Source organism: Podarcis filfolensis (genome assembly GCF_964270895.1).
Source record: "Podarcis filfolensis genome assembly, chromosome: 2".
NCBI lineage: Eukaryota > Metazoa > Chordata > Lepidosauria > Squamata > Lacertidae > Podarcis > Podarcis filfolensis.
The window spans coordinates 95,014,514-95,027,333 of record NC_139605.1 but is presented as its reverse complement, the minus strand read 5'-3'; the positions used below and the strand labels follow the sequence as shown (position 1 = coordinate 95,027,333).

The following is a 12,820-nucleotide window of genomic DNA, read 5'->3' as shown; positions in this document are numbered from 1 at the left end:
CCCTAGATCATTTCCCACTCCCTGCAGCACTGGGGGAAGTTGCATTCCCGCCAAACAGCTGGCTGGCAGGCGCACTGCTTCTCCCCCCCCCCCAATGCCCATGTATTGGACGACCCCGGTTTTTTGACACAGTTTTTAGTCAAAAAACCTCTTCTAATACACGGGAAAATACGGTACATTTTGGGCGTCTTACATAGTTGTTTTAAGCGCTACATATGTCTGCCCTAAAAGGGGAATAAAAATGCAAGGGAAGATGCAAGCATGCAGTGAGAGAGATGGAACTTCGAATATATGCATGTGAGATGGACAAAGCCAAAAAGAAATTACAGTGGTACCTCAGGTTACATACGCTTCAGGTTACATACTCTTCAGGTTACAGACTCCGCTAACCCAGAAATAGTGCTTCAGGTTAAGAACTTTGCTTCAGGATGAGAACAGAAATCGTGCTTCGGCGGTGCGGCGGCAGCAGGAGGCCCCATTAGCTAAAGTGGTGCTTCAGATTAAGTACGGACCTCCGGAACGAATTAAGTACTTAACCTGAGGTACCACTGTATTTATCTTAACCTCCTTCACACAGTACAACCATGAGCACCTCCTTTCCCTCCCCCAAAGTACCATTTTTTAAAAAGGTGTTTAGGCTGCAAGAATATATGCATTACCTAGAAATAAGCCCTACCAATTCACTTCTGAGTAAACATGCCTAGGATTGCACCAGAAGTCTCTTTTAGTTCTGTTGCTCCTTTGCATGCAAATAGTCCCCCTGGTTGATTAAAAATGAAAGGAAAATGTCATAATACAGGTAAGATCCTGTGGTTCCGGTTTGAACAGCAACAATGCAGAGTTAGAAGTACTGTACTGTATTCACAAATAAACCAAAGACTGGAACTGAGGGAAGTTGGGGGGCGGGTTATGTTGGAGGGTGGGGGGAGGGAGGAAAATGGGGGGGGATTAAGGATGACATGTTTTTGGATAATACGTTTTGTTTAAATCTTTAATAAAAATTATAAAAAAGAAGTACTTGTACTGTAGTAAATAAAGCTTTCCAGCTGACAAAAAAAGAAAAGAAAAAGAAAGGAAACGAAAATGTGCCTCCTTGTGGCTAGGCAAGAATATTGTCTTTGACCATCTGCTCCCTTGGGCTTGCTTGACCACAAGATGGTGCACAAGAGCCTGGATCAGTGAGGCACACTAAAAGACTTATGGGCTCAAGTGACTGGAACAGATCCTATAGTCAGGATAGCACAGGATTCATTTGATTATTGTATGTAGGCTCTAAGACTGCAAAGGCCATAGTTTAAACTATCACCTGAGTTGCACAGATCAAGAAAGGTGACTGCCAAAAAAAACTCAGAGACACCTTAGTCCATGCCTAAAAATCCTATGAGACAAGTCTAGTGCTGGGGTTTGATCCAGGTGTTCTCTCCAACAGGACTATGACGGAGGAGCATTTTCTATCTGATCCCTAATTACAGCAGTTAGTGCAGGCATCCCCAGCCTCGCCCCTCCAGCTGTTTTGGGACTACAATTCCCATCATCCCTGACCACTGGTCCTGTTAGCTAAGGATGATGGGAGTTGTAGTCCCAAAACATCTGGAGGGCCAAGGTTGGGGGTGCCTGAGTTAGGGTAATTTCTAACAAACCTACCTAAGTTTGGGGTAAAACTAGGCTTTATTTCACCTGGGTCAAAAACCCAGTTCGGCACACACACCCGCATGCACATTTGCGTACACACACACACAGGCTGGCAACCTCAGTCGTGCCCCTCTGGAGGCTTCATGCAGGGCAAAAAACCCGGCTAGCTCCCCTTGACTCCCCCCCCCCATAGCTACGGCACTGCCTATGCACAGCTCTTGAAAACATGAGAATACCTATCTTAATCAGGGATAGATCAATTCAATCATACCAAAGATCTCTTTTTAAAGCCTGATCTTAGGTGCAAAGTCCTCACAATTCTGCCATGAGTAGAGAGGCAGCCACTCCACCCAGCAAGGCAGCATGTCAGCAGATGGCACATTCCCAGCACAATGTCAGGTAATACTTCACCTGATGAATTAGGGCCTGCCATGCAGTTGTTGAGGCGCTCAGCAACATCACCTGGCTTCCAAGACCAAGGGCTACTGTGGCATAAGCCTAGCAGGGATGAACTGTGGCTTACTTCTCCAACCAGCAGCCCTAGTGGCACAGGGAGCCATCTGGGCGGCCATAGCTCAGGGGCAGAGTATCTGCTTTGCAGGCAGAAGATCCCAGGTTCAATGCCAAGCGGAGGGCTAAGAATGTCTCTGCCTGACATCTTGGGAATGCTGCTGCCACTCAGTTTGGGCAATATACTGAGACAGAATGACCTGACTTGGTGTCAAGAGGCTTCCTTTATTCTGATTTGCAAAGCTCCCGGTCCCAGAAAAGCAACCGCACAAGAAGTATTTCAAAAGAAGAAGCTATTTATGTATGCCACAACAGCGGCTAGGATTTTACTAGCCCAAAAATGGAAAGAAGATAAGATACCAAAGAAAAAAGAATGGCAAGTTAAACTTACGAAATATGCAGAAATGGCGAAACTCACGGGAAGACTTAGAGATAAAGACAACAGAGACTTTAAGAAAGACTGGGAATCATTTATGCTTTATTTACAGAAACATTGTAAAGAAATGGACTCACTGGCAGGGTTTGAGTAAACACAATTAAGAAAACAAGAGCAAAGGTTAAGAAATAACAATATGGAAATTAATTAAATGTAAGATGTAATTGAAAGAAAACTTGGTATAAATACGGTAAGAATATAAGCGCAGTGGCGTAGCGTGGGTTGTCAGCACCCGGGGCAAGGCAAGTAATTTGCGCCCCCCAACCCGTGGATTTGCGCCCCCTAACCTGTGGATTTGCGCCCCCTAACCCATGGATTTGCCCTAACCCCAGATGTTGCGCCCGGTGCGGCCGGCCCCCCCTGCACCCCCCACGCTACGCCACTGTATAAGCGCACTTAGACAAAAGATGGAAGGTAAAACAAAATTTGCCCAGAAGTAGCAAACAGTTAAAGAAGGGGAATTTGAGGGAAGTCAGGGGGGAGGGTCTGTTTTACTGTATTTTATTTTCCTTTACATGATGAATGTGTTGAATATCAAACTGTAAAATTCAATAAAATTTATTACCAAAAAAGAGAGAACTATTTCAACCCCTAGACCCAAGACCTGCATACTGTACTTACTGAGCTCATCCATAAAGTACTGTATCTTTCCCGTTTAAGACGGAAACTAGCCTAGCTAAACTCATCGTCCACAGTACTATAACATACTGTACAAAGGAGCCATTTGAATTCTGGAGACTCAGGAAAACTAAAGCCCCCACTCCCCAACCCCAACTACCTGTCCCGTAAGTAAGCGACATTGCAAAGTCCGCCACCTCCCCTCCGCTTGGAGGAGCCCTTGCTGGTGTCGTCCTCTCCGTCCCCACAAAAAGGGCCAGAAAACAAAGCTAAGCTCCATAGCAAGAGCCCGCAAAAAGTTTGGCGCGATGAACGACAAGAGCCACCCTCGACCCCACCCAAAAGACCAGCGTCGTAACCGAGGAGCAGCAATCGTCGTTAGACGCTGCGAAACCAATTCCCTCCAGCGACCTATCTCCCGCCCTTGGCGCGCTACCCACCTCTGGAAAAAGTGGGTCCCCTTCACAGCTCGGCGGGACGACGGCTTCCCCCAAGCCCGCTCTGCTTCGACTGAAACGCCTCAGGCAGAAGTAGAAAATAAGGCGCGCCTTGCTCGTGTGCAGGACTCGGTTTCGCTTTCGTTGCCTCGAGGCAGCCCCTCTTTCCTGTCAGGCCATCAAGACATAGCCTGCGGGAAGAAACTCGGAATTTCCCTGTCCTTCGACGAACTTCTTCTTTGCATCGCTTCATTTGCAAAGCAAGAGGTGGGGAAGGCTCCAGAGTTCCTGGGAGCCGGACCATACGAGTGCGTTTCTGTCTGGTTGCATTGCATTTCCAAAAGACAATTTAAAACTAAAGGTGATGGGGAGCAGCTGCTCACTCAGTGGTCTTTACAGGAACCAAATGGCCAAACGTAAATAAATGCTTAGCATTCATATGGCGGTCTTCCTAGCATAGCTGTCAATCCCCCCCCCCTTTTTAAGGGAAATTCCCTTATTCTGAATAGAATTTCTCGCAAGAAAAGGGGAAAGTTGACAGCTATGTTCCTAAGGTGTTCACATTTCTGTGGCATTTGTGACCTTGCATGGTAGGCCATTTCTGTTTCCCCAGTGGAGCAAGTCTGTGAGAGAGACTTGGAGAGAGAAACCCCTGCAGTCAAACTCCACTGTGTCCTCACCACTCTCACGTTTCCAGCTGCTCCACTACAGTACCTGGATAGAGAATGTGTTTGTTTTAATTATCTTGGGAACTGCTAATGCTGAAATAAACGCTAGGTCTGCCTAGTTAAAACACAGAAATTTTTGAACACAGAAGAAATATCAGTAGCTGACAAGAGCATGCAGGAGAAATTCTAAATTAGGGGATGAAGCCTCAGATCACCTCAGAATGAAAAGGTGTGCAAGGACACAAAGTTTATGTAAAGGCTTAATCCTATTAATCTGTATAGGTAAGACTTGGGAAGAATGCCTCATGTATCAAAACAGGCACAGGTGGTAATTCTGACAACTATCACAGGCAGGTTAATAGATAAAAAAATTATTAACAAGGCAACCAATACAGGCTGTAGCCAAACAGTAGTGTATTGTTTCAGGCCATGCTGTTTTGGGACTACAATTCCCATCATCCCTGACCACTGGTCCTTTTAGCTAGGGATAGATTTTACTTTCTTGGGCTCCATGATCACTGCAGATGGTGACAGCAGCCACGAAATTAAAAGACACCTGCTTCTTGGGAGAAAAGCAATGACAAACCTAGACAGCATCTTAAAAAGCAGAGACATCACCTTGCCAACAAAGGTCCATATAGTTAAAGCTATGGTTTTCCCAGTAGTGGTGTATGGAAGTGAGAGCTGGACCATAAAGAAGGCTGATCGCCGAAGAATTGATGCTTTTGAATTATGGTGCTGGAGGAGACTCTTGAGAGTCCCATGGACTGCAAGAAGAACAAACCTATCCATTCTTAAGGAAATCAGCCCTGAGTGCTCACTGGAAGGACAGATCCTGAAGCTGAGGCTCCAATACTTTGGCCACCTCATGAGAAGAGAAGACTCCCTGGAAAAGACCCTGATGTTGGGAAAGATGGAGGGCACAAGGAGAAGGGGACAACAGAGGATGAGATGGTTGGACAGTGTTCTTGAAGCTACCAGCATGAGTTTGACCAAACTGCGGGAGGCAGTGGAAGACAGAACTGCCTGGCGTGCTCTGGTCCATGGGGTCACGAAGAGTCTGACACGACTAAACAACTACAAAATGGGAGTTGTAGTCTCAAAACAGCTGGAGGGCCAAGTTTGGCCATGGCTGACATAGAGGGTGTACAGATCTTACAGCATGGTCATCTCAAGAGGGGCTTGTTCTCCATAGTAGTGGAGTCAAAGGAATCTCTCACCACCTGCCTTCAGCCAGCCAGCCAATATCACTCTGCCTTTTTCAGCTATCTGAAATCTTGTGCCAAAGGCTCCCAAAACGTCTTGTGACATCACACTGTTACCCTGGCAGCCTTCTAAATCCCGTCTCTGTTCATACCTCAGGGCAGAGGGAAGGAGTTTTCTTGCATTGCCAGTGGCCCTGTATTAGCTTGGCCAGGTCATGCTGCGTAGGCTAGCCCAGGAATTCCCCTGTAGCTTGTATTCTCCCTTTGTATCCCAAATAATCAAAATCCTACCATTTGTTAATTTCTAGGGGGAGGGGTTGGGGGGGTCCCGCACCAGCCTATAGCACCATGCACATAAAGGCTAGATAATATAATCCAACATCTATATATACTCCCACTCTTAGGCAATATGAAAAAAATTAATACAATGAAACAATAATGAATTGTTTTTGTGTTTCACTTTATGCCTCGCTTAGTCACTTCCTCATTGTGCAGGGTTGTAAATATTATCAGGAACTCCCTGCTTAAGTTTCGTTTTATTGAAAGTCACAAGGATTCCTAATTGCTGCAAACTGAAAATGGAAACTATTTTTCAAAACAACTGCCGTGCAAAGGTCTCAGGCACAGCAGGAGGTACATGAAGATCCTCTTCCGACTGCTCTTGGGAAGGGTTTAATTAGAATGGTTTTTTCCAAGGACTCCTAGCCACTGTTCTTTGCATTGCTGCTGCCATCAGAAAAAGCCAAAATGAAGACCACAGAACACTGAGCTAGCCCAAGTGAAATCTGTGTGTCCCTCTTACGTTGCAGTTCTCAGCCCATAAAGATCAGAGTGATGCTCAGACCAACATTACCACCAAGAAGACCAGTTCACATGGGTGCAATCCACAACAATACTGAGCAGTGGAGATGCTGAAGGCAAACTGTGTACTCAGTTAAGTTGTAGCCATTTTTGCCAATAGAATTCTGGTTAGGACCAACTGGTCAGATTTCAAGCCCTGACCCAAGAGATCAAACTTCTGAAAACCCATGAGCTAAACCGCCTTCTCTCAGCTTGGAGTCTCTCCTGCAACACATTGGTGAGCTCCAGTGGAACATTCAGAAGTCACAGTGGTGGGAAGAAGCAATCACTCTTAAGACTTGCACTCTTCTTTCCCCAGTGAAAGATTAGAGCTACACTCTGGTTCCTCATCCCACTTGCAATGCTGCCAATGGAAGCACCAATCATAGTGTGTTATGTCAGCTTAGTGGCCAATAAAACCCATGGGGATGTTATAGCTATGTGGGAGAGGATAATCCTTGAATCTTTATGGATCACACACAACTGAAATACTCCTAGTTCACGATGTACACCACAGAGACGGGTCTCATTCACCCTAGCATATTTCCATTTTTTAAAAAGTGCTTTATTTTCTTAATTCCCTTTCCTTATTAATGTTCCCTTAAGTATGCCACTCAAATCCAATGTACATTAGAAATTATCAAAGGTAACCATCCTTCAATCTAGAAGCCCCAAGATCCCACGGTTATTTCAATTCTGCTGCCCCAGAGTTCTGAAACAATGGATGACCTTGTGCTTTTTTCTTTTTTCAGATTCAGGGTTTTATACACCTGAAGGAGGTAAAGAGGTTACTATTCTTCACACTGAACAGTCCCGGAGTGTGACCAACTTCTGAATTCAAGTTGTGTGATGTCTGAAAATGCATGAATAAGGGTACAGAACATCTGCCCCCCTAATGTTCATGCTCCAAAATGTTCATGGCCCAAAAGCTTCACTGTCAAGCCTGGGTCACTTCTATTGTTTGGTCACAGGCATCTATTACTTCTGTATCCTCACTGGATGATCCCAGATGTTGGCAGTATGCTGTCACTGCCATCCAACAAGGCTTCACCGGCATGGCTCAGTTCCTCTTCAAGGCTCTTCTCTGCAGAAGAGACAAAAGCAGGGAAAGATGCATTTTGTTAAGACCGTGATTCATTTTACGTTTTCACAAGTCAAATTCCACCTGTGATTTAAAAAAAGAGAAACGGGAGATGAGGTTCCATGAAGACCAACAAGACATTCCTTCAAAAGACTTAATGCTTTAGGGAAAGTGCAGAAGCAAGGGAATGATGTTGGCCAGAGGTTACAGCCTTCCCTCATGGGATGAAAGCCATGATAAAGGAAAAGTGAGACTAGCCATATTCATCAGAGATTAAAGAGATGTAGGGAGCCCCATTCTACCTCCCACCAGAAGGAACTCTGTCCAAAGTGCCCATTGTCTTGGTGCTAAAGAAGGAAGCAGGTGGTCATTCCGACCTTTGCCACTGGCCACAGGACTAAGAGGCACCAGGTAGTTCCAGGACACCAACCACCATTACAAGGACACTGGCACAAGATGGCCATCGTGCCCCCAGCTGGATAGAAATGCCTGACACTGCTCACCTGCATCCTTCAGGTTGGGGAAATGATGGAATCCTTCCAGACCAGCAGCCAGGAAGACTTGGAGAACCTGTGTCTGTGGAAAGGAATGATAAGGAAGAATTGGTCAGTCATATTCCAATTTGTCCCAAAGCATTCAGGGAAGCCCCTGAAGATCTCAAAGACCAGAAGGACCCTGGATGGATGGAAATGGTCCACTACTCAAAGGTAGAGTTACATCCAAGCTTTTATATGTCCTGACCCTTGCATCTCTGGTTAAAAGGATCCTCCGGCTGATATTTATGGAACACATTGATCCAGGCACAATAGACGCCCCCCTTTTTAAAAAAATGGGTGGGCTGTACTTAGAGGAAGATGTTGGATGCTTCATGTTTTTAGAAACTTATTGTAGAATCAGATAAGTGGTTAATTTAACCTAGTGTTGTCTACTCTGAATGGCAGCAACTCTCCAAGATCTCAAGCTAAGCTCCCAATATCCTTTAAAGAGACAGAGACAGAGACAGAGACAGAGACAGACAGACAGACAGACAGACAGACAGACAGACAGATGCCAGGGATTGAACCTGGTACTTGCTACATGCAAAGCAACAAACTCTACCGCTAAACAGTGCCCATCCCCTAAATGATGAGTGCTGGGTCTTAAGAATGCTCAGCTTGTTTCACAAAATCCAGCCACAGTGTGTGATTGGTCCTCTGAGGTTGCAATTCTCACCCACCTACCTGCAAGCCAGTAAACACCAGAGAGAGTCTCCTACGCTGCAATTCCTGGAGCAGCTCAGACAGGCCTAGTACTGCTGTGTAATCAATGCTGCTGACGTGGGTGCAGTCCAGAATGATGTTGCACAGTCGAGACTCTGAAGGTAATCGAGAAACAGCGTGCTCAAGAAAGGGCAAACGCAGACAGGGCAGCTACTCATACCAAGAGAGTTCTGGCCGATGGTCAGTTTCAAGCCATGACCCCACTAACTACAAGCTTCTTTGACGCTTGGGCTGCACTAGTCCTCCCCACAGCTGGTGTGTTAGGAGAAAACAGGATATCCTGAGACTTGGGCCATTCCTCTTTATCTGGCAGCAGGTGGGAACTAAGGCTTGGCCAGGAATATAGTACTATTAACAACTTTCCGCTTCCACCTTCACTACTGCCAAAATGCAGCATGGCAGGTTAGTGGCCCCATGAACTCCCAGAACAGCTGGAATCCTAAAGTGCTGGTAGCCCCATGTTGCCTGCTTTATCAGTTTGGGTCGAAGAGAGGCAAGTCAGAATTCTCCCACATGCTGTATCTCCCTATGCACTATGAGCCTTTAATCCAATGCCAAATTACGAGAGGGTGGCGTTTGTTTCCTTATTGGAATTCACGGGTGGGGTGAGGGGCTCAAGCATAGACCTCACTTCTTTTTCCCCCAGAGGCGCCCATAGGGCCAGGAATATTAGTTCCTCTTGAACAGATCATCATCTCCTCAGAACAACACTTGTGTCCCTAAGGCACAATTCTATGCAAAATATTATTGCCCCAAGCGGTTTGGTCCTTTTGTTCAGATGGCAAGAGGCCTTCACTTCTGGAGCCAGTTCAATTCCTCACAGCTAGCACCACACCAGGAGCTTTCCGTTCTTCATTTTACCTGACTGAGTCCGTTTGCGCACTGTATCCCTCAGGAACTCAATGGCTGGGAAATGCAGGCCACCGGCAGGCTGTATAAACAGTGTCTCCTGCTCATGCTCCAGGACCTGCCAGAAAGTGCCGTGAGGAAAACAGGATGAGGCTTTGTTACTGTTCAGCAATTTCCCCCCTTCCTTTCTTGAAAGCCAAAGGAAACATGCCCCAGAGGCTCTCATAGCGAAGGGACGTGCAACACCTATTGCCTATATTAGATATTTCAGCCATATGGGAAAAAATGATTGGGAGATGAGGGGTGGGATATAAATGTATATTAAAAAATGCTGCCTTCTTCACTGCGCATTGCACAAGGCAACCACTCTCCAGTTTCACACTTCAAGAGGGTCACGAGCAAGTTGTAGCAATTGGATACAAAAGATGATTTATTTATTTGCTATTGCAGTATCTCTCTTTTTTTTAATGATATTTATTGGAATTTTCAAAATGTTACAAAATAAAATAGAGACAAAGAAAAATGCAAAATAAAAATAATTAACAAATTAAAAAGGAAAAAAGACAAACCCCTCCCACCATATAGATACAGATTCAAACAAAAAAAGAAAAAAAATACAAAAATACATCACAATTAAAAACATTTAAAAACAAATTCATTATTTCCAAATCCTCAACTGTCATTACCTTCTTTCTTAGACCTCCTCCTCCTCCCTTTCTTTGTATCCTAGTTATTAATTATCCCAGCAAATCCTTTCCATATTTCATAATATTCTGTCATTACATTACCCTAAACTGTTTTAGTCTTATCTTTCTATAATAAGATAAATCTTAAAGCTTAAAACTTAAATCTTGTCCTTACCAGCTTCTCATAACCATAACATTCTTTCATAATTCTTTAAACATTTTTGCTAAAGCCAAGTAATTTCATTCCAACATTTTTCTAATGTTCATAAATTTTATAAAAGAGTTCTAATGGTAGAGAAAAGAAATACAAACAAGTCCAATCTTCATCCAACGTCCCTTCCTCCTGGTTCCGGGTTTTGTCAGTCCTTATTATCACGTCAATCTAGCTCATTAACCTGGCAACCTTATATCTGAGGCCCTCAGGTCTCTTCCATGTCCCTTCCGCAGCTCTTCTTCATATTTGTAGCTGTATTTTCCCTTGTCTCCTGCTCGTGATAGCTCCAGCTTGACAATATTTTTAGCCCTTCTCGACAGATCAGCCCCTTTTCCATATTCAACACTAAATTCCATATGATATTTAACAGCATGTTTCAAAAACCCTCCAATATTAAGAGCCCGCACAATCCCAAACATCTCACGGCCCATTGCCATATTTGAAAAGTCCAGACATCTCAGCATAGGGGGGTCAATCCAGCCCCCCATTTACAAGCCAAACCAAACTTTTTCTTTCCAAATCTGGCTTTTTCCAAGTTCATTTGTCAAGTCCGAAAACTCATATTCCTGTTGGGCCTGTTCTGTCAAAACACACTCCTGATTTAATTCCTGAGTGGGCTCCACATATTTTCCCACTGCCTGTTCAAAGTTTCCCACTGCCTGTTCCAAATTTCTAATCGAGGTCGCCATCCAATTCACCTTTTCATGTAATTGTTCCAGTAGGGCATTTGTTTTATAAAAGACACACAACAAGGTTTCTGAATACATTGTCCTGCAAGGTCAAATGCCTGTAATGTAATGACAGAATATTATGAAATATGGAAAGGATTTGTTGGGATAATTAACAACTAGGATACAAAGAAAGGGAGGAGGAGGAGGTCTAAGAAAGAAGGTAATGACAGTTGAGGATTTGGAAATAATGAATTTGTTTTTTAAATGCTTTTAATTGTTTGTGATGTATTGTATTTTTTTCTCTTTTTTTCTTTTTCTTTTCTTTTTGTTTGAATCTGTATTTTTTTTGTCTTTATTTTATTTTGTAACATTTTGAAAATTCCAATAAATATCATTAAAAACAAAAAAAAATCTAAGTACTCATGGGTGCTTGTTTTAAAGTCCAAATTGTCCCAGGAAAGAGGCAGCGCTCTCTGGCAATGGCTATGCGGCTTCGCTCCACGGAAATAGCCGTTGACTCTCAGCACCGTGCCACTTCCCCCTCTTCACTTCTGAGCCCGTTAGTGGGTTCCTTGGCGAGTTGGGGGGGCGCTAAAGGTGCCCGCCGAGTCCCATGGTCACAAGCTTCATCCGCCTTTGATTTTTGAAAGGGTCCCCGCTTCGCCGTAGCGAAGAAGACCCGTTTCCCGCGGAGCTATTCCCTCCAGTTCAGAGGGAGTCCGCCATTGCCACCCCGGAAGTCCCTGCAGTATCTCAAATATTAGCGCTGTACTACAGTAAACCTGTTCTGTGTTTTATGGGTTTCACTCCTAAGCTCTTGCATTTTTACTCAGTGGGATCATAACAAACCTTTATCCGTGGCCTGGCAATGGGGTATAGCAGGAGAATACCTGAGACCAGCACGCCTGCTATGATTCCATACTGCACCTCCCAGAAGCAGAAGAAGAACGTTACACACAGCGGCACCAGGTCCAGCCCTGAGGGAGAAGGGGGAGGGGAATGACTATATAGGACTCAGACTTTTCCAGTCCTGCAGCAAGATGGCTGCCGCAGAGCACAGTGAAGGAGAGAAACGAACAGCAAAATAAAATTAATAATAATTTATTATGCGTGGCTTCTACTGTAATGATTTGTAATGATTTGTTGGGTCTCTGGTCTGTAATAAAGATTGATTGATTGAATAATAATATATACCCCGCCCATCAGGCTGGGTTTCCCCAGCTTCTCTGTGCAGCTCCCAACAGAATATTAAAAACTTCCCTAAACTGGGTTGCCTTCAGATGTCTTCTAAAAGTCAGATAGTTGTTTATTTCCTTGACATCTGATGGGAGGGCGTTCCACTCTGCCTGGTTTCCTGTAACCTCACTTTTTGCAGTGAGGGAACTGCCAGAAGACCCTTGGAGCTAGACCTCAGTGTCCAGGCTGAACACTGGGGGTGGAGATGCTCCTTCAGGTGTACTGGGCCAAGGCCATTAAATAGTTGCTTCTTACCAACGAAGATGTCACCAAGAGATTTTACCTCATTCGGGATGGGACTGAGGCAACTAGGAGGTCATATAATGCAATGACTTGTACCCTCTCCACCCCGTAACAACTCTAGACTCAGAGATATACCATTAACCAAATCAGAGCCCATGCTGTAGCATAAACCAATAAGCTCAGGGTGAGCTGGGTGTGTTTGTAAGGGAGACCTTTCCCCTGTCACATTATTGCT

The 12,820-nt window shown here is 44.7% G+C and overlaps 2 protein-coding genes across 2 annotated transcripts in view; both read right to left on the bottom strand.

Annotated features, from left to right (window-relative positions):
* RNF213 (ring finger protein 213) overlaps nucleotides 1–3,574 on the bottom strand; it is an 88,907-nt gene extending 85,333 nt beyond the window's left edge. Inside the window, exon 1 of the mRNA XM_083598468.1 lies at nucleotides 3,200–3,574. The gene's annotated coding sequence lies outside the window, so the exon portion shown is untranslated. The remainder of the gene's footprint in view (nucleotides 1–3,199) is intronic.
* Nucleotides 3,575–6,889: 3,315 nt separating this feature from the next.
* Nucleotides 6,890–12,820, bottom strand: part of SLC26A11 (solute carrier family 26 member 11) — a 19,594-nt gene continuing 13,663 nt past the window's right edge. The window contains exons 13-17 of the mRNA XM_083595262.1: nucleotides 11,956–12,083; nucleotides 9,548–9,653; nucleotides 8,648–8,781; nucleotides 7,931–8,003; nucleotides 6,890–7,430 (exon numbers count right to left, since the gene is read on the bottom strand). Of these exons, the coding sequence (XP_083451388.1) occupies nucleotides 7,339–7,430; nucleotides 7,931–8,003; nucleotides 8,648–8,781; nucleotides 9,548–9,653; nucleotides 11,956–12,083 (533 nt within the window). The 3' untranslated portion in view covers nucleotides 6,890–7,338. The remainder of the gene's footprint in view (nucleotides 7,431–7,930; nucleotides 8,004–8,647; nucleotides 8,782–9,547; nucleotides 9,654–11,955; nucleotides 12,084–12,820) is intronic.